The sequence below is a fragment of the Rhodamnia argentea genome, chromosome 7 (genome assembly GCF_020921035.1).
Source record: "Rhodamnia argentea isolate NSW1041297 chromosome 7, ASM2092103v1, whole genome shotgun sequence".
Classification (NCBI taxonomy): domain Eukaryota; kingdom Viridiplantae; phylum Streptophyta; class Magnoliopsida; order Myrtales; family Myrtaceae; genus Rhodamnia; species Rhodamnia argentea.
The window spans coordinates 2434970-2459740 of NC_063156.1; the positions used below are offsets into that span (position 1 = coordinate 2434970).

The following is a 24771-nucleotide window of genomic DNA, read 5'->3' on the forward strand; positions in this document are numbered from 1 at the left end:
TGCTGTCCACGATTGCGTTAATGCCGTTGCTCTTAGAAGACCAATGGTCGTGTCGATCCGAAGCACACGCTTATGTTCAACTAGATCGTTGCGCTTGGCGGACTCCAGAATCGAGGGTTTCTCTTTAGAGTCCAAAAGAGATCCGATTCACAAGATGGCTTCCTATAATGTGATTGCTTGATTTTGGGAGAAGCACATAAAGGGTAGAGGTGGTAAATGAAAGGGTACGATTCATTTGTGAGAAATAAGCTCGTATTGACTAGCTGGTTTTAACAAAGCTCAAGAGGTTCATCATACAAGCATAGGGTATTAGGTATCAAGGTGTGCAGAATGTCATCTTCAGTTCTTGACTTCTCGGTAGCCTTTCCTACTCATTTCGATTCGGATTAATTGCTTCAAGGATGGAGAAGATGTCCAAAAGGTCGAAATGATAATACCCTTTGAAGGCGACCGCTAGAAAGCTAAATCACTTATCGTCAAGCTACCGTCGAGTTTTGTAACTTTTAAATTGTGTGATTAAGCCCTAGAAGTGTATTCACCTACTTTCATGGCCTCTTCACTTTCGACTATTGAATAATGCCGATGTAACATATATTAGAATATTTAGAACAACATACTTCATACGTTCAAATTGGATGAAATTAACAGAATTCTTGATTACACTAATTGGATAATTTTTGAGATCTAATTATATATGTTAATAATTATTAGCGTATATATGCTGCAATATATGATAATCATAGTTTGTATTGACAAATCGAGAACTCATCCGACTAAATTGTCAATAGAGCAGACAACAACTCGCGATAATCATTACAGTTTTGACTTCTCCGAGCGACACGTTGAAAAGTCAACAACCAGCTGTGCAACTTTTGTCGACAAATCGACCAGATTTCCCTTGAACTGTCTTGACCATAACCTCCGGGGACCTTATCAGTCAACATGGAAAGCACAAGGATTAAACTGGAAAGAAACTAAAAGTAGAGGGACTCAATGTGTGAATTTAGTGAATACAATAAGGCCATGGCGGGTTTTATCATGTTTGCGTAACCAAACAGGGCTACTTTCATCTCGTCCCTCCAATTTTTCCTTCAATACTGGCTTGTCCGCCTTTTCTCCCTGTCGTCACAATCACGGCCCAACATGGCTGCGAGCATGTTGGAGCCACTCCCGGTCACTGTCTCCCAACCGAAGCCACCGTCGCTCGGCCGTGGCTCCGACGACGGTAGTCCCCACAAGGCAACCGCCATTCCCTTTCCGAAGGTTCGACAATCGCACGGACCTATGCAAGCTGCTCAACTCTCGCACCGTACACACGTGACTCTCCTTGACGAACCCGTCGATTCCTACACCTACGCTTCGGTTCTTGAACCTTGCGAGTGCCCGAATCTCGGGAAGCAAGTGCACGGACACGCCCTCAAATGTGGGTTTTGCGGGCATGAGTTTGTGGAGACCAAGTTGCTCCAAATGTATGGCAAGTGTGGTCGTTTGGACGATGCGTTTAGGGTGTTCGATGAAATGCCTCAGAGGAACTTGTACTCTTGGGCAGGCATTATAGGTGCTTGTTTGGATCGTGGGTATTTCGAGGAGGGTCTCTTATTATTTCGGGAACTACAACTCGAGGACATTGAGCTGGAGTTTTTCTTGTTCCCTATTGCGATGAAGATGTGTAGCGGCCTTGACGCAGTAGAATTAGGTAGACAAATGCATGGGATGGTGATCAAGCACCAACATTTGTCCAATATCTACGTGTGCAATGCTCTTATAGATATGTACGGCAAGTGTGGAAGCTTAGAAGACGCAAAGAGAGTTTTGGAGAGTATAACTCAGAGGGATCGCGTCTCGTGGAATTCTGTCATTACAGCATGTATTGCCAATGGCATGGTCTATGAGGCATTAGAGTGTTTGGAGAAGATGCTTCGTGTGGACGGTTTGGTGCCGAATCTTGTTTCATGGAGTGCCGTCATTGGAGGATTCTCGCAGAATGGTTATGATGAGGAAGCCATTGACCTGCTAGCAAGAATGATTATGGAAGGGTTTAAACCGAATGCACGGACTCTGGCCAGTGTTCTTCCATCTTGTGCCAGACTACAAGAGCTAAAGCTTGGAAGAGAAATCCACGGCTATATAACAAGACACAAGTTCATGTATAACTCTTACGTTGTGAATGGTTTAGTAGATGTGTACAGAAGATGTAGGGACGTGACAAGTGCTGAAAACATGTTTGAAAATTTTTCTGTCCAAAATGAAGTAGCTTACAACACCATGATGGTTGGGTATTTGGAGAACGGTGAAATACAGAAAGCCAGGGCATTGTTTGACAGAATGGAACAAGAAGGTGTCAAGAAGAGTACTATCTCATGGAATTCACTCATTTCAGGTTATGTAGACAACTCCCTGTTTGACGCAGCTTTGGAACTGTACCTTTGTATGCTATCCGAAGAAGGGGTTCAACCTGATTCTTTTACTTTGGGAAGTGTTGTAACTGCTTGTGCTAATGTGGCTTCTTTGAGACAAGGAAAGGAGATGCATTCTCATGCGATTGTTCTAGGCTTGCATTCCAGTCCCTTTGTAGGTGGGGCCTTGGTGGAGATGTACAGCAAGTGCCGTGACATGGTAGCGGCGCAGTCGGCATTCGATCAAGTGGCTGAACGGGACACGACAACATGGAATGCTCTAATATCAGGTTATTCCCGCTGCAATGAGATCGAAAATATTCAAAGACTTGTCAAAAGGATGAAGCAGGATGATTTCGAGCCAAACATCTACACCTGGAACAGTATCCTTGCTGGTTATGTGGAGAACGGCCATCACGATTCGGCTATGATCTTGTTCTCTGATATGCAGAGTGCAAGGTTTAGGCCTGATGCCTACACAATTGCAATGATCCTAACAGCATCCTCTAGATTGGGAACAATGGACCGAGGCAAGCAGTGCCATGCCTACTCAATCAGGTGTGAGTATGAATCTGATGTCTACATTGGAGCTGCCCTAGTCGACATGTACGCTAAATCCGGCAGCATCATGCACGCTATGCGGGCTTACGACAAAATTGCGAATCCTAACTTGGTGTCTCACAATGCCATGCTGACTGGATATGCAATGCACGGTCTTGGAGAAGAGGGAATTTCTCTGTTCCGTAGACTACTAGTGGAGGGATGCGAACCGGATCGTGTAACTTTCTTATCTGTTCTCTCATGTTGTGTCCATGCCGGAACGGTTGAAACTGGTTGCCATTTCTTTGACTTGATGGCGCGCTATAATGTGAAGTCCACGCTAAAGCATTACACTTGTATGGTTGATCTACTAAGCCGTGCTGGGCAGCTCTCTGAAGCGCATGAACTTATAGTGAAGATGCCGGTGGAACCGGATGCAGTGGTGTGGAGTGCATTGCTCGGTGGCTGTGTTATCTGTGGTAATGTGGATGTCGGAGAGATTGCAGCCCAGAAGCTTATAGAGTTGGAACCAGACAATGCTGGTAACTACACCCTGTTAGCAAATTTATATGCTCATGCAGGCAGATGGTCCGATTTGGCAAGAATGAGAAGGATGATGAAAGATCGGGGAATGCAGAAGAGACCAGGCTGTAGTTGGATAGAAGACAAAGACCAAGCTCATGTTTTTCTTGCCTGTGACATGTCTCATGATAGAACACATGAGATATACGATGCTCTTGATACTTTATCAGTTCACATGAAAAAGGGTTTTGTAATGTGTATATAATTGTCAAGTCTCATGACGAGCAACTGCTCCATTTCAATTTGTATAAAAATTACTTAATAGTCCAAAAGGTTCGTCTGTGCAACTAGCATCTTCTAGTAACAAGTGGGCAAAAAGGGGGCTGATTTTTATATCCCAAGGACCATGGCTCAGTACATGCCGACTGATTCAAGAACCCGACGAGCTTGAATGTGCAGTGCTGTCAATCTCTGGTCTGCATCAAGAGTTGAGCCAAATTGACTAGCTGCCCATATCAAGGATGCAGATTTCTCCCCCAGAAGCTGCCTTATATCTTCGTGAATAGTTGCCATTGGAGACTTGTCCCTCCCGTTTACATGCCCTATGAGCAGCAGCAAGAATTCCCCACACTTCAACCTGATCAGAGAGCGAAAAGTCGTTTTCATGAACTTCTTCATCTGATAGCAAGAACTGTCAGAAAAAAAAAAGGCTTTGATTTGGGTTAAAGAGCTGCCTGAGGTTCTCGTCGATTTGTTTGTCCCTTATGAGCTCTGCAACTTCCTCGATTCCATGGCATGATTCAAAGTCCTGTAGCAAAAGATGCAAATTCTTCAATGACATGTCTACGTCAGTCTCAACCATTAATGCATGACGAAAAATGCTTGCAACAAAGGAATGGCGCCTGGAAACAGGGGAGGCAGCCTCAAGCAATGCTTGCAACTGTTGGACAAGATTGTAGTTATATGCCACGCGGCCATTCTTTAACTCCTTCAGCAATCACAAGTGCCCGTCTAATGAAAAAACTTATCTTGTGGGATTTCAGATCATAAATTGAACGTCATATAATGCCATGCAACTACAACAAACTGAACCAATCACATCGGCTATGTTATAAACAACACTGCTACAGTATGGACAAAACCTCTAAAAAGTTGATGAATTCGACATTCTAGAAATCCGATCGAGTAACTTCGCTTTTGTCCGTATTGAAGTAAGAAAGGAGAGATATACCAGCTGATTGGCTGACGAATCTAACATGATAGAAATCAGAGCATCCAAGCAAGCACCTTGCTCCAGCACTCCCCGAGTGGAAAGTATGTTCATCAAAACCTGTCCATTACCAAATGTATCTCAATCCAACAGCTAAGATACACGGACTCAGATTTATCAGTAAACATAGGCTCTCAAACTCATAAGAAAATAGTTCATTTATTCCGCTCAAAATCGGAATGAGATATATAATTTGGAATGTGGTGGTAAACAAAGAACGGATCCGAAGATCTTAATAGAAGCCATCATTTCATAGGAAATAATCATTCCACTATACTCAATGCCTTTACTTTACAGCTGATCAAACTGAAGTGCAATGAAACCTCTGAGTCCCACATACTCCAAACCCTCCAGTTCCTCATCCTCAAAGCAAGAATTTTTTTCACATTTCAAGCGAGTGGTTGTCATATTAAATAACACGTGATCTAACCATATCAAAATCATACGATTGTTATCTCAAGATCAATGCCAAGAGTCCAGCACAAATCTATGTCTATCAATGGTGCATTTGAACCGGGCCTATACGTACAGGAATAGCCTTGTGCTGATGCGCCAAGATGGTGCTCTCCGTGTGAAGAAGACAGCAACCTTCTAAAACTCGAAGCGCCAGCGCAGCTTCGGCATCCGTCGACGGACTAGTTATTTTCAGAGGGTCAACGCCAAAAATATGATCCAAACTTGCCACATTGCCCTCCTCTGCATCTTTTAATGAATGTTGAAACAAGACTGGAACCACTGCAAGTTTTCAAACAGACAAACATGAGTAAAACCAACCCCAAAAAGTCATATGAAGGGAGATTCATTGCTCATATTTAGCTCTTGCAATAAAGTACTTTTGATTCCAGAACATGTGCTCATTTGACTGAAACGTCATTGGCCTGCTTCGCTAAGTGGTGCAACAGATACATCATGTGCCTCTTCTTTGATGGCCATTGGAAAACTCCATCAGCTCTGGTGTCATCAATTTGTCGATTTATATTTTCCTGATACAAGAGTTCTTCGAGCATACAATTTGATCTGGCACAGAAGAGTGTCCCTATACACTCATCTACCAACTCCTAGTTCAGCTCAAACATCGAATCAAGCACATAAACTAGAATGACAAACAATGATGGTTTGGAATACTAGCTCCTCTCCATCTCCATCAAACGAGTAAAATCAAAATCTACTAACTATTTCATCCTTTTTCTAGCTAACAAGCAGAATTTTAAGTCTCCGATCATCGAGGAATTCCACCAGCAACCAACTCCGAAATGCTAAATCCGCCTTCACACACAGGCGCACGCACACAAACACACACAATTGAGAGCGAAACGCCGGAGCTCAGGAATGAACTGGCCCTGAGGTTTCGAATGATTAACATTGTTGGCTCGGTTAACCAAAAACATTCAAATCGTCTCGTTATTCCGCTCTTCTCCTTTCCAACAAACACAAATGGATGAGGAAATCCAGAAGCAACCAAACCTCTAAATCCAAAATCCAAATAGAATCGGCAATCAGAGAGCACAATGAGAGCAACAACCTTGGAGCTCGCGCACGGACTGGCTGAGAGAGAACAGTTCGATGGTGGTATCGGACTCGGAGACGGATCGGAGGAACTTGAGGAGACTACGGAGGCCACGCACGCGGAGGAAGGAGAACTCGGCGCGAGCGTCTCTGAGGCCGGTCCGGAGGGCGAGGGTCACTTCCCGGTACACTCTCTGCTTCGTGAGCGAGCCGACGAGCTCCTCCACCACCGCGAGCGGCGAGTCCTGGTCGGACTCAGGGGAGGCGTCGGCTTCGGCGTTGGGGTTGGGGTGGGGGTTGCTCTTCTTCAGTGCGTCGCTCCATAGAGGTTTCCTCAGGTACATCGCTCTCAGTCTCAATCCGAGCGTCGCTTCCGTGACAGCGCGAGGCGATTGCCAATCTTTCAGGAAGTGAAAATCGTTAGTGAAGACGATGATGACCTGGCAGGCACCGCCCTCGTTAATTTGTCATTTTCACTTACTGGGCCAAATTAGAATTTTCCAGTTAATAGCTGTAATTTCGGATTGGTCTCCATTCCCTTCAATTTTCATTTTTACCCTTCTCGCTGAATTTTGAATTCCTATTTAATTTTAACAGGATATTGGAGTATCTGAAATTTCTACTCGGAAAGATCATATTCGAATTTCAATTTTACTTTTTCTAAAATGAAACCGCTAATCTGATAACAGTTATTTCTGACCATATGATTTCTCAATTAATGAATGCTTTACCTTCCTTGATAGATGTCGGAGAAACATTTTTCTTTGTAAAATCGTTCCTTTCGTCATGCTCTTTCTATTGTCGAGTGGATTTTGCTGATGTGGACCATTTGATTGCTAACATGTACTGCCAAAGTACATGTGGCATATGCTCAAATTCTATACGACGCCACGTAGGTGCCAAATCATCATCATAAAATATTTAAAAAATTACACAAAATACTAACCTCAATCACCCGAACCCGAACCCAAACCCTCCCCAACATTCGAAACCAACCCCGCCCCCAACAAAAAACAAAAAAAGCCCTCCCCAGCAGCACCCTTCGTCCTCCCCCACCACGGCCGTCGCCCCTGCAACCTTCACTACAATGCCGACGCGGACAGCACCGCTCACTATTGTCCAACTTGGATTTGATGGTCATGGTCGAGGTCAGACTTGAACAACCATGGTGTTGCGAGCTAGAGTGAATAGCTGTCATGGAGGCTGTGAGCTTGAGTGACATCGTAGGCCGCAAGCTCAAGCTCAAGTAGCCATGGGAGTGCCTCTAGCTGGAGTCAAAACAGTTCGCAGGAATGGTCCCTGCGATACGACCACTGGCCATGGACATCGCAATCTCAGGGGAATACTGCCATAAATGTTGCGGGCTAGAGTAGGAGCGAATCACGACTGTGGATGCCCTGAGCTTGAGCGACCAGCGGCCAGGGATACCTCGAGCTAGAGTGGGCGATCTTAAGCTTGAGCGACCGTGGATAATTTTGCCAAACACGCAAATATTCAGAGTGCAATTTTGCACATGATCTTTCTATGTACAGTTTGATCATTTTGCTCAAGAAAAGTGCCAGACGACGCCACCGATATTACTTGGGATGAACATTAACGAGGAAGAGCAGGAGCATTGTTTCCGGTCAAAAGGCTTTTAGCCCAAACCATTCTCTTTCAGCCTCTACAATGACAACGAAATGCAGTCTTCCAAGAACTACATGGGCAGCTGCAGCGAGCGGGAGAAATACACAAGCAGAAGTGCTCAATCGAGTTTAAAGCAGCGAGCACTACATGCATCGCAACCCAACCGCGAGAATTCGAGTAGCAATTAAAAAATTTCCGTATCTTAATCGAAATACAGCACGTTCCGCGTTTTATGTCCAATCATAAATCATTACCAGTCTCTGAAATTTTGCTGGACAACTTACTAAAAAGTAAAAACCTTCCTTCAAGACAGAGACCACACAGTATATATAGATAGCAAGCACTAGCCATTGATGCCACAGAAGTTCCCAGAAACACAGCATAAATTCAACGAGTTTCACAGAAAAAAACAGAGTGGCAATAGTTTTGAGAGGTGTCCACGATCCACACAGCATATGCAAAGAATCGACAGCAAAGAAACAATGACATTTCCAATTGGGAGGAGCATCTATGTACAGGACGAACATTAGGAACATTCAACGGATCAAATTAGGATGAACAGGTGGAAAGCACGCCCGTAAGCATTGTGGAGTGTTACCAGTTTTCCTTGACAATCTTTGCTTTCTCGAGTATGAATTTCCCTTCTTTGTACTTTTGCGAAGCTTCGTAAGCCCTCTCGTATTTCCATCCCAACACTTCATGGCAGTCAGCACAAGAGACATCAGCAACGGTGTGAAGACCGGTCAGGAGATGCCTATCCTCTTTGCGCCCGACCACGATATTCATCGCATGAGAAAACAGAAAACCACGGCCATTTCTTCCCTAGTGACATGATTATGGAAACAAAATCATCCTGAAAGTTTTCATCGCAGTCGAACCAATCAAGGCCACAGAAATCCAACAACGTCATAGTTGGTCTTGATTCTGCCAGAACTACCCCAGCATGATCTATGTATAATTCTTAAGATGGAAAAAAGCATTGTCCAAGGATCTATCAGTGAAATTGAAACTCATCATTCATATGCACAGCCGATCATAATATATTAGCACAAAATGATTCTCTCACTGCTTTTAAGTTTTTGATTCTATCACGACGAACTAAAGCAGAGATTTTTACAAGCACCGTCCTTTGAGTTTAGACTGCATTTCGAATTCAAATGACCATCCTCTGTACTGAATCAAAATTGCCATCTGGTCAGAAAGGACTCTATGGCCTCAATCCTTCCAAATTCTCGCTAAATGATTCGAAAGTCAACATAAACATACAGATTGCAGAACCAACTGCAACCTCCATTCACATAAAACAATCCAAACAATCGGCACTTCTTTTACTTGAAAGAAAATTTAACAATGGCCTCACCTGGAAAGTCTTAGATATGATATCATCATGCACCGAAACATGATTACGACACTTGTGGCAGCTATATATCCGAGGCCCCACGATTTCCGCCATCAACTTGCTACTGAAGCTCTAACAATCCAACTGCTTGAGCAACAAAAGGAACCGAGCTCAGGAAAGGAAACGCAAAACGCAGTAAATCATGGGCGAAAACAGAAAGCAAACAGGGCAATGAGATTCAAGAAAGCAATTGGGAAAACAACCAAACATTAATCCCTCACATTGAAACCCCCAAAAAGAGAGAGAAAAAAAAAAAACAGCAATGACTCGACAACCTGGGCAGCAAACGATGAGCACGAGGAGGGTTTGGCTTTAGCGTGCAAGTTTGCGCTGGAGTGGACTTACGGTTGAGTGAAGATTTCCAAAAACGATATCATTGTATGGTTATCGATGGAGACAGAATTCATATCAAAAGCAACAGCCACCAGACACGCCGCGGACGTGATCATCATCAACACACGCAAAAGCACAGACAAAAAACACCGAAAGCCGTAAGTTCGCTAGAAATCAAAGCATCGTGTCAAATTTTCGAACGCTCGACCCGAATCGCCGAACACCCATTGGGCGATCCGAGGAGATCATTCGTTGCTTGGGCCTAACAACGACGCCGATTGCTTCGCGAAACAGCACGAATCAGGAAAATTTTCGGAAAAAGGCGGAGAGATCAGAATCGCGCGAATAAAGCATTTTCGAACAAATTAATGGATATCCTAAGCAGGGAAATATCCCCGCGAGCGAGAGAGAGAGAGAGAGAGAGAGGGGACTAACCTGAGAAGAACGAAGGAGAAATGAGGTTCATGGCTTGCTCAGAGAGAGAGAGAGAGAGAGAGAGAGAGAGAGTCAGCTGTCAGTGGAGGAATTTCTCCAATATTTTAAGTTGACGCAAAGCCGGGAAGTGGAGTGGCTGGAGGCTCACGCGCCATGTGGCGAGGTGACACCACGCGCGGAGATTGGGGAAGCCGCGTTCTGTCTCGTGGGCTGGAGGAAACCCGATTCGTTTCTCCTTGGGCCGAGAGTCCGGCCCGGACCAGTTGATTGGGCCTTAGAATGCTCCGAGTGTGGGTGTGTGCCCCCGTTTCTGCCATTCCCATTTTGGAAGAACGCTTTCATATTGAATAAATTGCAATCTATTCATTATTTAAACAACCTGCCGGACTTTGGACCATAAAAAAAAAAAAAAACCAACCTGCTGGACTCCCGTCGGTCGTTCAATTCAATCCACTTCCGGTCCGGGGCGGTACCTAAAATCAAGGAACAATACCTAACATTGCCTACGTCTCGTTTTAGAGTTGTCCATATGACATGTCCGAGTCCGACTCGAACCTTTCGATATGAGTTTTAGGGTAAAATCGCAATTCCACCAAGGGGTTAGGGGCTCCACCGAACCAAATGAAAGGTCCGCAAGCTCGATCCCACTTCCCGGTAAAGGTCTCGGACTTGACTGGATAAAAAGATGAGTTCAGAATCGTTTACATTCCGTACATGAAGATTTAAGACCAGCAATGCAGTTTTCGAAGTACACAAAGCTGACCACTTACAAAGAAAACTACATCCAACCACCTTTGAAGAGAAAACCTCAAAGAAAGGTTTATGTTGTTTCACAGCCTGAAATATTCCCAACAGGGTCCTTGGAAAAATTTATGGGAGTGGGTGGAAATCAGGCCGGTGCAAGAAAAAAAATAATATTAGGTCACAATTAAGTAAATAACATCACAAATCAAGGAGCAAAACAGGTTCTTGTCTAATACTATGAACTCGAACATATACATATGTCTTAGACAATCTATGTATACATCTAAATGAGTTAGTCGATTTGAGATTTTATACTAATCAGACCTGTTGCCGGTACCAAGTAGCAGTCAAAAGAAAAAAGAAGTGGGGTTCTCCGTATGCTCATAAAAGAACAGTCAGTTCAAATGGCTAGACATCTTTGTCCTCCATTTGCTTTTATTTTTGCAATAAAGAACATGTATGTATGTATGTACATAACTGCCGGCTTAGCTATTATTTTGCTCAATTAAAATACACAGTTTCTCTCTAATTTTCAACAGCCTACAGAAATAGTCAACAGAAGGACTTTGAGAAGAATCTCTGAAGAAGATGGTTTGAGAAGCTTTTCATCTTGTAGATGCAAGTTAACTTCAGCTTCTGATGAAGACCTAAAATTTTTCTGTGGAGCGCCTTAAAAATGCATCAGACCCCAATTCAAGCACCCCACAAGCAGATGCTGCTGAAACAGAAGAAAGGGGAAAAAGAGAAACGCCATGACACTGTGGATACAATTCATACCTCACTGTAGCATAACGTGCATGAATTGATATGAAGTGAAAGAAGCATATATATACATCCAGTGAGGACTTATCTCGGGCGATTGCCGCCGGGCATTCGGCTTCAACCGAGGGCAGTGAGCGGAGTAGAAGCATAAGGGACTGATATTGATCCGGCTTCAGCAGACAGCCATGGACGGTGACCGAGTACTCGACAGATGAGCCGGATCAGCACAGGGCCGTGCCCCGCTTCTCCACCTTCTGTTTCGAGAGGAGCTCCAAGCTTGTTAGGGCTTCGAGGGCGGCTCGGAGGAGAAGCATACAAGAGTGATATTGATTCGGCTCGCCTTCGACCCAGAAAGAAAGAAAAGACAGCCTCGGACGACGACAGATGAGCCGGATCAGTACCACGCCATGTCTACTTCTCCAGTTTTTTTTTCTTCGTTTAAAGAAAACTTCAAACTTGTTAGGGTTTCCTCCATGGATGGAGAGCTCGGAGCATCCTCTCCTTCTTTATAAACGTGTGGAGGGAGGAGGAAGCAGAGAGGCTTTTGGGAGAAACAAGAGGACAAGAGAGGACATGCCCGTTTACAGAATGGAACTTTTTCCAAACACGATAATCAGGATTTTAGGAATCCCGCTGCTATCCAAACCTTTCAATTTTTTTTATCTTCTCCAATTTTTTGTTGTTGTTATGGTTATAATAAAGCATTAATAAAGTGTCTGGCCTCGTAGAACTATTCTATATTGCCAACCCACGTGAAACTGTACGGACTCGAATGCGCCAGGTCACGAGTATAATTTTTTTTTTTTGGGTCTGGTCTGTGCTATCTCTAACTCTCTTCACTCATATTTTTGCTTTTCGAACCACGTACTTGTGTCACTAGCGGCCCTATCCTCCAATCCCTTTACCAGCAAAGACTGTATGCCTATTTGCAATATGCATATATTTCACAACGAGAGTTTATCCGATCTGTCGTAATATAACGCGGAAGCTAACCCGGATCTTGCAAATAAGTCAATGCGAAAAGCCACGAGAAATAACGATGAACAATAAAGAACACCAGAAATTACGTGGTTCGGTCCGAATATCGGTACCTACATCCACGGGAGAGTCAGCAAGAACAATCCACTATAATCGGAGAATCGGAATTACAATCGCTCAATACGCTCGTGTTTCCCGCACCTAGATTATACCCAAACCCAAAGTGTTTACAAATAAACAACTTACTTGGATATAACAAACTCACGCACAAATCTACTACACTCAGAAGCTCCTCGCGCTTGTGCGGCTTCTTCGTCCAGAGAAGAAAAGTAATCCTCTTCTCTTAGTGCAACTTCTTCTTTGTGCAATGAGAAGCCCTTTTAGGAACGTCTTCCCTTTTTGGCTCTTTTGATGGGGATAGATAAAAGAAAGAAAACCTTCTTTCTTTTACTCCATGGGCTCCACAATAAAATATATTATTTAAGCCCCTCTCTTTTTATCAAACTCTTGATCTACCATTACTCTCTGATGAAGGCCCTTGCACCTTTCATTTACTCTACGATGAAAGGCTCTTGCACCTTTCATTTACTCTCTGATGGGATCCACAATAAAATATTTTATTTAAGCCCCTCTTTTGTCTTGTGGTGCTAATAACAATTTTAAACTCGAGACATATTTAACAATTCTCCACCTTGGCTCGATGTTTGAAACCAAGTTAATAATGCTCATTATCCATGCTGCTCTCCCAACGCCCCCACGGGTGCTCACTCTCTAGAGACTCCAACGGTGCTCAAGCAAAGCTTGAGCTTCGCCAAAAGAAATGGCTTAGTCATCATGTTCGCGGGGTTCTCTGCTGTAGCAATCTTTTTCACAACAACCTTACCCTTCGCTAAGACATCTCGGATGAAGTGGTACACGATATTGATATGCTTCGTTCGCTCGTGATAAACCGGATTATATGCCGGATAAATCGCACCTTGGTTATCACGGTGTATATCAACACTTTTCTGTTCTAACCCAAAGTCCATGAGCAAACCTTGCAACCATATCGCCTCTTTCGCTACAAAGGTTAGTGCCATGTACTCCGCCTCGGTCGACGACAAGGCTACGTGGTCTTGTAAGGACGCCTTCCAACTAACCGCACCACCTGCAAGCGTAAACACGTACCCGACTAAAGACCCGCACTCATCCAAGTCACCCGCATGATCGGAATCCACAAAATCGGTGGTCTCCATTGCCATTCTTGTCCCTCCGGTATACTATACCAGGTGTCGATGTCCCCTTCAAATATCTCGAGGATCCATTTCACTGACTTCCCAATGAGTTTTACCTGGAAGCTTCATATAACGACTAACCACACCGACGACTTGTGAAATATCGGGCCTAGTGCATACCATAGCATACATAATACTACCCACGGCACTAGAATAAGGAACACGAGACATATGTTCCTCTTCCTCCTCGGTCTGCGGTGATAATTTAACTGAAAGTTTAAAGTGCTTCGCTAATGGTATACTCACAGACTTCGATTATTGCATATTAAAACGTGCAACAATTTTCTCAATATATTTCTTTTGAGACAGACGTAATAATCCTGCTGATCTGTCACGCAAAATCTCCATACCCAATATTTTCTTCGCAGCACCTAAATCTTTCATCTCAAACTCAGCACTCAACTGCCTCTTCGACACATCAATATCGGACATATTTTTATTTGCTATCAACATATCATCAACATATAATAGCAGATATATCAAATACCCGTCCTCCAATCTCCTGAAATAAACACGGCTATCCATCTGACTCTTTGAATAGTCCCGACTAGCCATGAAAGCGTCAAACCGCTTATACCACTGTCTAGGAGATTGTTTCAGCCCATATAAAGATTTCTTTAATAAGCAAACATGATCTTCCTTACCCGGAATAGCAAATCCCTCTGTTTGCCTCATGTAAATCTGTTCCTCCAACTCACCATGAAGAAACGCCGTTTTCACATCAAGCTGCTCCAACTCGAGATCCCGTGCAGCAACAAATGCAAGTAAAACACGAATAGAAGTATGCCTTACCACGGGAGAAAACACCTCACCGTAGTCAATGCCTTCCCGCTGGGTATACCCCTTCGCAACAAGCCTCGCCTTATATCTCTTGCCTCGACACCGGAATGCCCTCTTTCCGTTTGTAGACCCATTTACTTCCGACAATCTTCTGGCTCTTGGGTACTTTAACTAACTCCCATGTCTGATTTCGATGGAGTGATTCCATCTCTTCACTCATAGCCCCTAGCCACTGCGACGACTCAGAACTAGCCATCGCCTCGGAGTAAGACGAAGGCTCATCTGTCTCCACCTCATCACCTACGGTCAAAGCATAAGCAAAATCTGTATAAGCATAACGTACCGGTGGTTTAATTTGCCTTCTCTGTCTGTCTGCGGCTATACTATGCTGCGGCTATCTTGGTTGTTCACTATCACCGACTTCAGGAACTGCGGCTACTTCTGCAGTCTGAACATCTGTTACCTCGGAGGTCTCCGGAGTCTCCACCTGAAGCTCCACCTCACTACTAACACCATGATCCGTCCGCTCTGCTGGTTGTGTCTCAGAACTCCTCTGTCGAAGCATTGCAATCTCGTCGAAGATCACATCTCTACCGATTAGAAAACCGGGTGATCCGGGATCGGTGCACCACAGCCGGTAGCCTTTCACCCCATGTGCATAACCCAGAAATATGCACTTCTTCGACCTCGGCTCAAGCTTACCATCACTCGCACGAGCATACGCAGGACATCCGAATATTCGTAATCCGGAGTAATCAACAGGTTTCCCCGACCATACTTCCTCTGGAGTCTTCCACTCGATAGCAGATGATGGAGATCGATTAATCGGGTAACATGCCATGTTCACCGCTTCGGCCCAAAATTCCTTGCCTATTTCAGCATGCGAAAGCATGCTCCGAGCCCGCTCAAGTAAAGTTCTGTTCTTCCGTTCTGCCACACCATTCTGCTGTGGTGTCCCAGGTCTTGTGCGGTGTCTCACAATCCCTTCTCTTTCGCAGAACTCGGTAAAATCTTTACCACAGAACTCCATGCCGTTATCGGTTCTCGGGCACTTGATCCGTTTATCGGACTGCTTCTCAATCAATGCCTTAAATTTCTTGAACCGATCAAACACATCAGATTTGTGCTTCAGAAAGTATACCCATACTTTCCTGGAATAATCGTCGATAAATGTCAGCATATAACGAGCACCTCCTTTCGAAGGAACAGGAGACGGGCCCTAGACGTCCGAATGAATATATTCTACCGGTTGCTTGGTCGAATGAATACACGTAGCAAACTTAATCCTCGCTTTGCTTCCCAAAGATACGGTGTTCACATAAGTCTAACTTACTTGTCTTCTGACCCTTTAACAACCCTCTATCACTCAGCATCGTCATATCTGCCTCACTCATGTGCCCTAGACGCATATGCCATAAACGAGTTAGATCAGAATCGACTCACCCGATGAAACTGCAGCAGCTCCTGTCACGGTCTCTCCCAGTAGATGATAGAGAGAACTCACTTTCTTCCCTTTCATCACCGTCATAGCACCTCGAGAGATCTTCAGCACTCCACCTTCAGCGGTGTACTTACACCCGATATCATCGAGTGTCCCCGGAGAAATAAGGTTCTTCTTGAGCTCGGTACATGCCTCACACGTCCGTCAATGTGCGCACCACACCATCGTGCATCCGAATCCGAATCGTCCCTATGACCACAACCTTGCGAGCTGCGTTATTCCCCAATAGAACTCTACCACCATCTGCAGTCCGGTAAGTAGTAAACCAGTTCTTATGAGGCGTCATATGATAAGAACACCCCGAATCTAGCACCCATTCATCTCCTGATGAACCCGCGGTCACACACAAAACAGCCTCTGCATCACTAGTGCTCTCTTCAAGAACATTCGCCACACTGGTTGTGGCTTTCTGCTTATCACCTCTATTTCTCAACTTAGGACAATCTCTCCTGATGTGCCCCTCTTCGTGACACTCAAAACACTTCACGCGTCCCTTGGACTTTCTATGGCGTGACTTAGATCTGCTTTTACCTCTGCTGCTACTTGACCCTCGTTGTTGCTCTCTACCCCGAATCACTAGTCCTCGCGCTACATCCTGCGCTAGACTGTCATCTCGCAACTTTCTCTGCCACTCTTTAGAAAATAAGGCGGACTTTACCTCTTCCGAGGTAATCGTAGTACGCCCCTGCAACTGTGAATCGGCAAAGTGCTCCCATGACTCTGGTAGGGAAGCTAACAACATCATGCCCCGCTCTTCATCATCAAGTGTCTTACCGACGTTCTTCAAATCCATCATGAGTTTATTAAATTCATCTAGATGGGTTCTGATAGACGTACCTTGAGTATATCCGAACCGGAACATCCTCTTCAACATGTATAAGCGATTGTTCAAACCCTTCGTTACATAGAGCGCCCGAAGTTTTGTCCACAATGCTGCGGTATCCTTCTCCTCGCCAACCTCTATTAACACTTCATCCGATAAATTCAACAGGATTAAACTTCTAGCTTTCCTCATTACCACATCCTTTTCAACATCTGTCATCGTTTCGGGCAACTCATCCTTGCTCTCCAATGCTTCTGCTAAACCTTGAGTTGTCAATATCGCCTCCATCTTGAGACTCCATAACCCAAAGTTGTTCCTCCCGTTAAACTTCTCAATTTCAGCTTTCACTCCGGACATAATTGCAATCACGGGATATCCGGATAATAATCGGACAAGCAAAAGCCCCAAATCACAATCTAGAATATCCGAACCTGGTGCTTTGATACCAATTGTCGTAATATAACGCGGAAGCTAACCCGGATCTTGCAAATAAGTCAATGCGAAAAGCCACGAGAAATAACGATGAACAATAAAGGACACCAGAAATTACGTGGTTCGGTCCGAATATCGGTACCTACATCCACGGGAGAGTCAACAAGAACAATCCACTATAATCGGAGAATCGGAATTACAATCGCTCAATACGCTCGTGTTTCCCGCACCTAGATTATACCCAAACCCAAAGTGTTTACAAATAAACAACTTACTTGGATATAACAAACTCACGCACAAATCTACTACACTCAGAAGCTCCTCGCGCTTGTGCGGCTTCTTCGTCCGGAGAAGAAAAGTAATCCTCTTCTCTTAGTGCAACTTCTTCTTTGTGCAATGAGAAGCCCTTTTAGGAACGTCTTCCCTTTTTGGCTCTTCTGATGGGGATAGATAAAAGAAAGAAAACCTTCTTTCTTTTACTCCATGGGCTCCACAATAAAATATATTATTTAAGCCCCTCTCTTTTTGTCAAACTCTTGATCTACCATTACTCTCTGATGAAGGCTCTTGCACCTTTCATTTACTCTCCGATGAAAGGCTCTTGCACCTTTCATTTACTCTACGATGGGATCCACAATAAAATATTTTATTTAAGCCCCTCTTTTGTCTTGTGGTGCCAATAACAATTTTAAACTCGAGACATATTTAACACGATCAAACCAATCGCGTCATTAAAAAAAACAAAACAAAACAAAAACACTAGCGGGGATCGCAAAAAAAGCTAAATTTTCTATATAAAACACATTTAGCGAATATAGATTATCTCGGCATCGTTGCTTATCATAAGAAAGCAGGATAATCTCATGAATTCTCTTGTCGTGTTCTTATTTAGATAGTGAACCAATACCTCGTATTGAAGTTTTAACTTTGTCTATTACAAAATGCAAAGTCTTGATTATTCAAGGCTTTCGATTAGGCGATATAATGAAGAAAGATAAGTTACGTATACGTTGATTACATAAATTAAATAATTTGCAACAAGAGATTAATGACTGTAGGTAAAGTTAAATTTGAAGCGGACAACCAGGTAAAGTTAAATTTGGAAACGTATGCTCGCAAAAAAAAAAAAAGAAAAGAAAAAGGAATTCCTATGGACCCATTAAAAAGTGAACTAATTTTTTGTAGTTAATAGATTTTATGTTTCATGATGGGTTGGTCTAATAAGGTATGATATAAGGATTCTTAACCGATCTAATACGAGCCTGAGTTGTATGAATCGAGTTGAGCCCAACCCGTGACAAGAGGGTCCTGCTATAAAGACTGTAAATAGCACTCAAGTCCCTCTCCTAACTCTAGGAACTCAAAAACAACATCACGTAAATGGTAGATACGGATTCGCATAGTTGATGGGTTGTCTCATTAAGCCAGGGATATAGAGGGTGATAAAGGAGAAGCACTTTAGCTTTGTATCATTACTATTCCTCATAAAGAACCATGGATTTCAAATCGGGTGCACAAATCTATTTAAACCTTATCAACAATTCAGTCAAGAAAAAATAAGAGAGACATTACCTGTAATGTTTGTATCATCTATCATGGTATTCCTTGAATTAGATTATAAACAAATGTAGAAAATAAATTATTTATTTAAATTTGTATTTAAAAGGATTCCAACAAATAAAACTAAAATAAATAATACTACAAACACATGAAGTATACAATAATAGATTGTTTTGGAAATGTAAAAGAGCAAAAGTACAATTGGATTCTCAAAAGATAAGACAAAAAGGAAAAAAGAAAATAAATATCGCAGCATTTTTGGAAAGGACTTTGTTAAAATAACAGTCTTTGGGTGACTATGCGAATAACAATATCTTGTGAGCCACAAATTCTTAAAAAAGTGAACCTCACAACAATTTTAAATTAGTTGTTATTTGTGTTTTTGTGACAAAAAAAATAGATTGTTAGTATAACAGTCACCCAAACACTATTACAAAATCAATTCCCTTTTAGAAAAAAACGAAACAATTATCCCAATTTAGTGGGATTTTGCTCTTCTATGTGAAATCTTGTTATTTCTGCAAGTGTACCATGGAGTTATCAAAGCAAATGGATCTTCAAATTGGTAAAATAGGGGAACTCCTCATGAAGCAGTGTTGATTGTGAGTAATTGCACTAGTCATTCTAATTAACCAGCTTACAAAAACGACTTTAGGCAATTGTGTAATTGCAAAAACTGAAAAAAAAAAAAAATTACTGCTTAAGAATACGTATGCCAACACTATTTACAATGTGCTCAGAGGTAGTTCAAGGCAATGCGTAGCATAAACATTACACTAAATTCGCTCAAGAGGGCTCCTTTGGTTAAAATGTACGATTTAAAAAGTATTTTCCTGAAAATGATTGCCTATATCGATTATTGAAATGAACGGACAAAAAATATTTTCGTGTATGAAAATGTCTAGATATAAATTGTTATCGATAATGAAAGCGTTTTCCATCGACTAATTATTTCATTTGCTTATACACATCGCAATGTGTTACTCTTGGAAATTCTTCAATGGTCCTAGTGGTGAAGGCTTATCTTTAATATGATTTTAGGCAACATTTTTTTTGTGGTGTTCCCCTATTTTTGTTGAATATAATAGAACTAGCAACATTTGACAAAAGATAGAAGGGATAATAACACAAATGATTCATGAACTTTGACCCATATGCAATGTGATCCATAAACTTTAAATTTGTTCATCGTGATCCCTGAACTTTAGTTTAATTTGCAATATCGTCCCTAAACTTTCAATTTCTACAATGCCATCTCTAGACATTTGGCACATGTTCATTTAGTTCATGGACTGTATGAAAATGTTCAATATCCTAATATTGAACATTTAATTTGAATTGAAAAATGTACCTAAAAGATCGGGGACTGCATTGAACAAATTAAAAGTTCATGGATTATATTGTATATTGGGTTAAAATTCAGGGAACACGTTAAACAAATTTAAAATTCAAGGACCATATTACATATTTGGCCAAAGTTTAGGGTATGTGCGATCTAGTGGTAACTAATTACACTTCCCCGATTCCAATGTACCAAAAAGTTTTATGCTTACTAAAGCAATTGTTGCCTTATATTGAAAAGGAGTACTCTAAAGTTTTGAGTAACGCCTGCATTAGGCTAGTTATATAGTAGTTGTACAAGCCCTTCATCAAAAGATTGACAGATAGTAGAAATTCAAAATTGAAAATTACACCCGTCTTTCGACTAAACCTAACCCACTCTACCTCTCTCGGGAAAATTGCAAAAAATCTTAAATTTATTGCCCTTTTGTCAATTTAGCCCAAGATATTTTCACGTTTTGCCAATTGTGTCAATCCTATCATGTTGACGCTAATCGTCTTGCATGGTACAACCTGCTTGACGTGAATAATTTTTAATAACATTTTAATACTATTAGATTTTTTAATTTTTTGTGTTTTCCTTCTTTAGTTTTTATCTTTTTTCTTTTTCCCTCCGCCGGACCTAGTCGATGGCCAATGCTTGCCCACCCACGCCTGTGTGTTCCTCGCTCCAAGTCGGCAACCTCCTCTATCCATCGACAAGGCTAGGTGATGGTCGGCAAAAGGAAAAGAAAGAAAATAAAAGAAAAGAAAAAAAGTAAAGAATCAAAACATAAAATTAAAAAAATTAAAATATTACTAAAAAATTATCCACGTCAACGCTGGCCGTGACACCGTAGAATGGTTAGCATCTAACTCAACGATTTTCAGTCAAAATTAGCCGGATAGATTCAATTAATAAAATATGAAAAGATTTATGATTGAACTAACAAAAGCGCAATAGATTTAAGACTTTTCAAACAAGTTTTCTTCTCTCATTTCCTATGTTCTTGAGCAATCGCTGTGCCTCCACCATCGAAGTTATCGCCACTACCATCACCAACCAATTGCCACTATCGACCACTTTATTATTGCTATCATCTCCTACTTCACCTCTCGTTTTGGCTAGTAGAAGCCGACAGCCTTAGGCGAGGGCCGCCTTCGCCCGGCCTTCGCTAGCCTCGGACTAGGGATGTCTGCACTTGTTCTCGCGAAGGCCGCCCTCGCCCGGGTGGGCATGGGCTGCCCTCCCCTAAGCTAGCGAGGGTGAACATCGCTTGAGGTCAACATAGGGAAAAGTGAAAAAAGAAAAACAAGAAAATTTACAAAAATTACAACAACTGTCCATGTTAGCACCACGTGTCATGTAGGATAACCGGGCGCTGACTAGATGTCACGTCAACAATTTCATGCCAAAATTGCAAATCGTTGAAAGATTTAGAACTGAATTGGCCGTGGTACAATGGATTTATGATTTTATCGACAAATTTTCCATATTATGCGCTATAACCCACGACTTTTTGTCACTCCAAAAGATATATAGGTGGATTTTTTTTTTTTTTGGGACGAGATATACAGGTGGACTTTTTTGTGGGGGCGGTTTACATCTATCAAAGATATATATGTGAAGTTTTGGTCCAATAGAATGTTAAATTAGTCTCGGCAAGTAACTACTACTACTCATATGTCATTTAATCAATTCCTTCAAGTATCATGTTATTTCATTCATGGCAAATTTAACGTTGTTATACATCTCATCACTAGTGTGTTCACACACGCACGCACGCACGCACGCACACATATATAAATATAAATATAAATATTTGTAGATCCAGCTAAACAGTAGCTATAAATGACAAAAAACGAAGCTGCGAGTGTGTGACCAGCACCTTAAACTAATCATATGACCGGATTTAACTGAATAAACATTAGGGTTTTCGACTTGGCATCTTGTTGGGTTTCATTTCCGACTCCGTTCGTGCCGGGTTTTTGTTTTTGACCCACGAAAGTTATTCCCAAGTCTCCAATGGCATCAACCCAAGGTTGTCACCCGTGACGACAGGGGCATCTTGATTTGGCCCTTTTTTCTTTTCAAGGAAAATCTAACGAGAAATCGAAAACTTTGGACTCTACTTGAACGTTGAATGTTCTTTTCAAGCTGTCCGTAAGAAAATTAAATAGAAAGCATTTGCTTCGAGTTTAGTATATGCATAGGATGAGATAGAAGCGCAAATGATGCTAAAATATTATATGAAAGGAAACAAATGTCAAAAACACAAGTTATTCACAAATTTGACAAAAATAACTCTGGAAATATAAGGGTCGGTGATTTACGGAAGATTTGTTCAAATAACATAATATGACGACCTCTTGACTTGTTGAAATGTGATACATAAAGCATAATCTGAGATAAACAAGATATCTTAAGATTAAAGTTTCCATCTATGTAGCGCGTAGTCTGAAAACCCTAAAAATGGGAAAGATGAACAAGAATCTTCCTTTTTCAATGGGGCAGAATCAATAGAACCAACCCATTTGTTGGTTTCCTCATTTGAAATGTTCAAAGAGGGCCTCATCTGATTCCCCGTTCAAAACCCACTTTTAAAAAGGACAAAGTTAAAAATTCCTTTTTGGTTCTGGGGTCAGAACAGCATCCTTTTGCCTTGGCGAATCCTAACGAGGGTCTCTAGATTCTGAGGAGATCGAGTCAAGAAACCTGCCCAAGACTCCTTTTATTGCACGTGTCATACTTCCATATGTTGTATTAAACAGATATGAAAGAAATTACTACTAAATGAAAGCATCAAAGACGGTGTAAAAGTTCATTTTCGGCTGGATATCCTTGCCCCATGTGGGGATGGCTGAACTCGCAGCCGCCAGATTATTAAAAGTTCTTTGGCGGGTACTTCTACTATCGATCTATAACTGTGCAATGGATCACGTTAAAACTTCCCCTAATCTACTATAGCCATCCCTCGCCCACATGCAAACTTCACCGATTAAAAAAAAAATGGTAATATCCGTATTTTGATTCGACGTCGAATTAGAAAATCGCTTGGAGGTCGTATGCTTTTTGTAGTTCGATTCACTCATTTGTTGTAGAGATTAACATAGTAATTACACGATTAATCCCGCTCCCTCTCTTTCTACACACAACCATAAACAGAATTCGCGCGGCTTTGTTGAGTATGATAAAATCCATTGTTGATCTAATAAAGTAAGATATGAGGATTTTTAATCGATTTAGTATGGATTGGCTAGTATGGGCCGAGTTAGGCCCGACCCGTGATGAGAGGACTCGCAGTCAAAAATTCTATAAATAGGCTCAAGTCTTTCTTGTAGCCCTCTAATGTAGAAATCGGAATGCACCTTTTCGTTCGATTAGTGGTTGTCTCACTCTGCCAGCGTTGCAAGAGCGAATAGACTAGGAAGCCCCAACACTCTCCGGAGGCTTATATGTTGTGTCGGACACTATCCGAGACTTTTTCGACACTATCGGACTTGAGATCACACGCGATTGGCACCCCAATCATGCCAACGACATGCAAATTCAGCATTCCGACACGCCATTTCGCCATATACGAGGTTAATTTTAAGTATTTTTAAGTCATATATCCATCCAACCCAAAATTAATATACCCGACTAGTCCCTAGAAAAACCTAATCGTGAATCCCTAATAGAAGAAGAGGAAAAAACTCACCGCTGATATTTTTATATACACATGATAATTATAAAATTGTGTATCTAATATACAACGTGTCCCGATGTGTCGAAATTCTCTATTTTTTGAAAAATGTCGTGTCGGCGTGCCGTGTTGCGTGTCGCGTGTCGCGTGTTGTGTGTCGGTGTTGATGCTACTTAGAGAATGGAGGGGAAGCACTTGAGTTCATCGTCATCCCGCATCCTATCTCGATGGATTCCAAACCAGGTGTGTGAATCCCCTATCCTTTATCGTATAGTGTGTTTCTGATTTTGGTTATTGCGATCATTGGGCATGCCAGATTCGTGGCTTACATTCATCACACTTGAAGTTTGAGAAAATTCTCAAGAAAGTTCTAAATCTATTGCAATTGTGCAAATTATGTCATAAACTTTTTTGTTATCAATTAAATTGTAAAACTTTTACATTTGTGCCAATTCAATCCATCCGATCACTTTGCTCGGTTGGCGCTAACAATGGAAACTTTTAATAATAGCTTAATTTTTTTATTTTTTATTTATTTTCCTTTTTTCTCTTCTTTCTTTTTTTTCTTCTCATTTTTCATCCCGCTAGTCACTGGGTGACTGGCTAGAGAAAGAAGGAGAAGAAAAAAAAACATAGAAAATAAAAAAAAGTTAAAAAAATATTAAAATATCATTAAAAATTATCATGTCGGCGTTGGCTAGTCAAAGTTGGTAGGATGAAATGAATTGTCACTAATGTAAAAGGGTTAGAACTCAATTGGTCAAAAAAAGGGTTTAGTACTAAATTGAAACAATTGCAGTATGTTTATGAATTTTTTGGTAATTTTTCCCTTGAAGTTTACGTAGTCGCACTAGAGTTTTTCTTTTCGATTGAATAACTAACGC

At 41.9% G+C, this 24771-nt stretch overlaps 3 protein-coding genes across 5 annotated transcripts; 1 reads left to right on the plus strand and 2 right to left on the minus strand.

Annotated features, from left to right (window-relative positions):
* Window positions 1–1065: 1065 nt before the first annotated feature.
* On the plus strand, window positions 1066–3760 carry LOC115754307 (pentatricopeptide repeat-containing protein At2g22070-like). The gene has a single exon (XM_030693285.1). The coding sequence runs from the start codon at window positions 1144–1146 to the stop codon at window positions 3721–3723; it is 2580 nt and encodes an 859-aa protein (XP_030549145.1). The 5' UTR covers window positions 1066–1143; the 3' UTR covers window positions 3724–3760.
* Window positions 3645–6696, minus strand: LOC115754311. Its single transcript, XM_030693292.2, has 5 exons — window positions 6251–6696; window positions 5258–5463; window positions 4690–4788; window positions 4193–4266; window positions 3645–4095 (listed from the first exon to the last, which is right to left on the minus strand). Exons 1-5 carry the CDS (start codon window positions 6576–6578, stop codon window positions 3870–3872), a joined length of 933 nt encoding a protein of 310 aa, XP_030549152.1. The 5' UTR covers window positions 6579–6696; the 3' UTR covers window positions 3645–3869.
* A 1496-nt stretch (window positions 6697–8192) lies between these two features.
* Window positions 8193–10186, minus strand: LOC115754313 (protein yippee-like At4g27745). Of its 3 annotated transcripts, none has more exons than XM_030693295.2 (3): window positions 10028–10186; window positions 9221–9343; window positions 8193–8682 (listed from the first exon to the last, which is right to left on the minus strand). In XM_030693295.2, the coding sequence occupies exons 2-3, from the start codon at window positions 9311–9313 to the stop codon at window positions 8455–8457; spliced, it is 321 nt and encodes a 106-aa protein (XP_030549155.1). In that variant the 5' UTR covers window positions 9314–9343; window positions 10028–10186; the 3' UTR covers window positions 8193–8454. The 3 variants fall into 3 exon arrangements, with proteins under 3 accessions (XP_030549155.1, XP_048138181.1, XP_030549156.1); XM_048282224.1 differs by lacking the exon at window positions 10028–10186 and adding an exon at window positions 9685–9982; XM_030693296.2 differs by lacking the exon at window positions 10028–10186 and adding an exon at window positions 9535–9657.
* Window positions 10187–24771: the final 14585 nt, after the last annotated feature.

Bases quoted from the DNA above. Each gene is read 5' to 3' on its own strand.
- LOC115754311 (XM_030693292.2), bottom strand. From the start codon at position 6,578: ATGTACCTGAGGAAACCTCTATGGAGCGACGCACTGAAGAAGAGCAAC. The intron at 4,789-5,257 runs GTACGTATAGGC...GGTAATGGACAG, and splicing joins ATCAGCACAAGGCTATTCCT to GTTTTGATGAACATACTTTC. The intron at 4,096-4,192 runs GCAGCTCTTTAA...CTCTCTGATCAG, and splicing joins CAAATCGACGAGAACCTCAG to GTTGAAGTGTGGGGAATTCT.
- LOC115754313 (XM_030693295.2), bottom strand. From the start codon at position 9,313: ATGGCGGAAATCGTGGGGCCTCGGATATATAGCTGCCACAAGTGTCGT. The intron at 8,683-9,220 runs GTGAGGCCATTG...TCATGTCACTAG, and splicing joins TCATATCTAAGACTTTCCAG to GGAAGAAATGGCCGTGGTTT.
- LOC115754307 (XM_030693285.1), top strand. From the start codon at position 1,144: ATGGCTGCGAGCATGTTGGAGCCACTCCCGGTCACTGTCTCCCAACCG.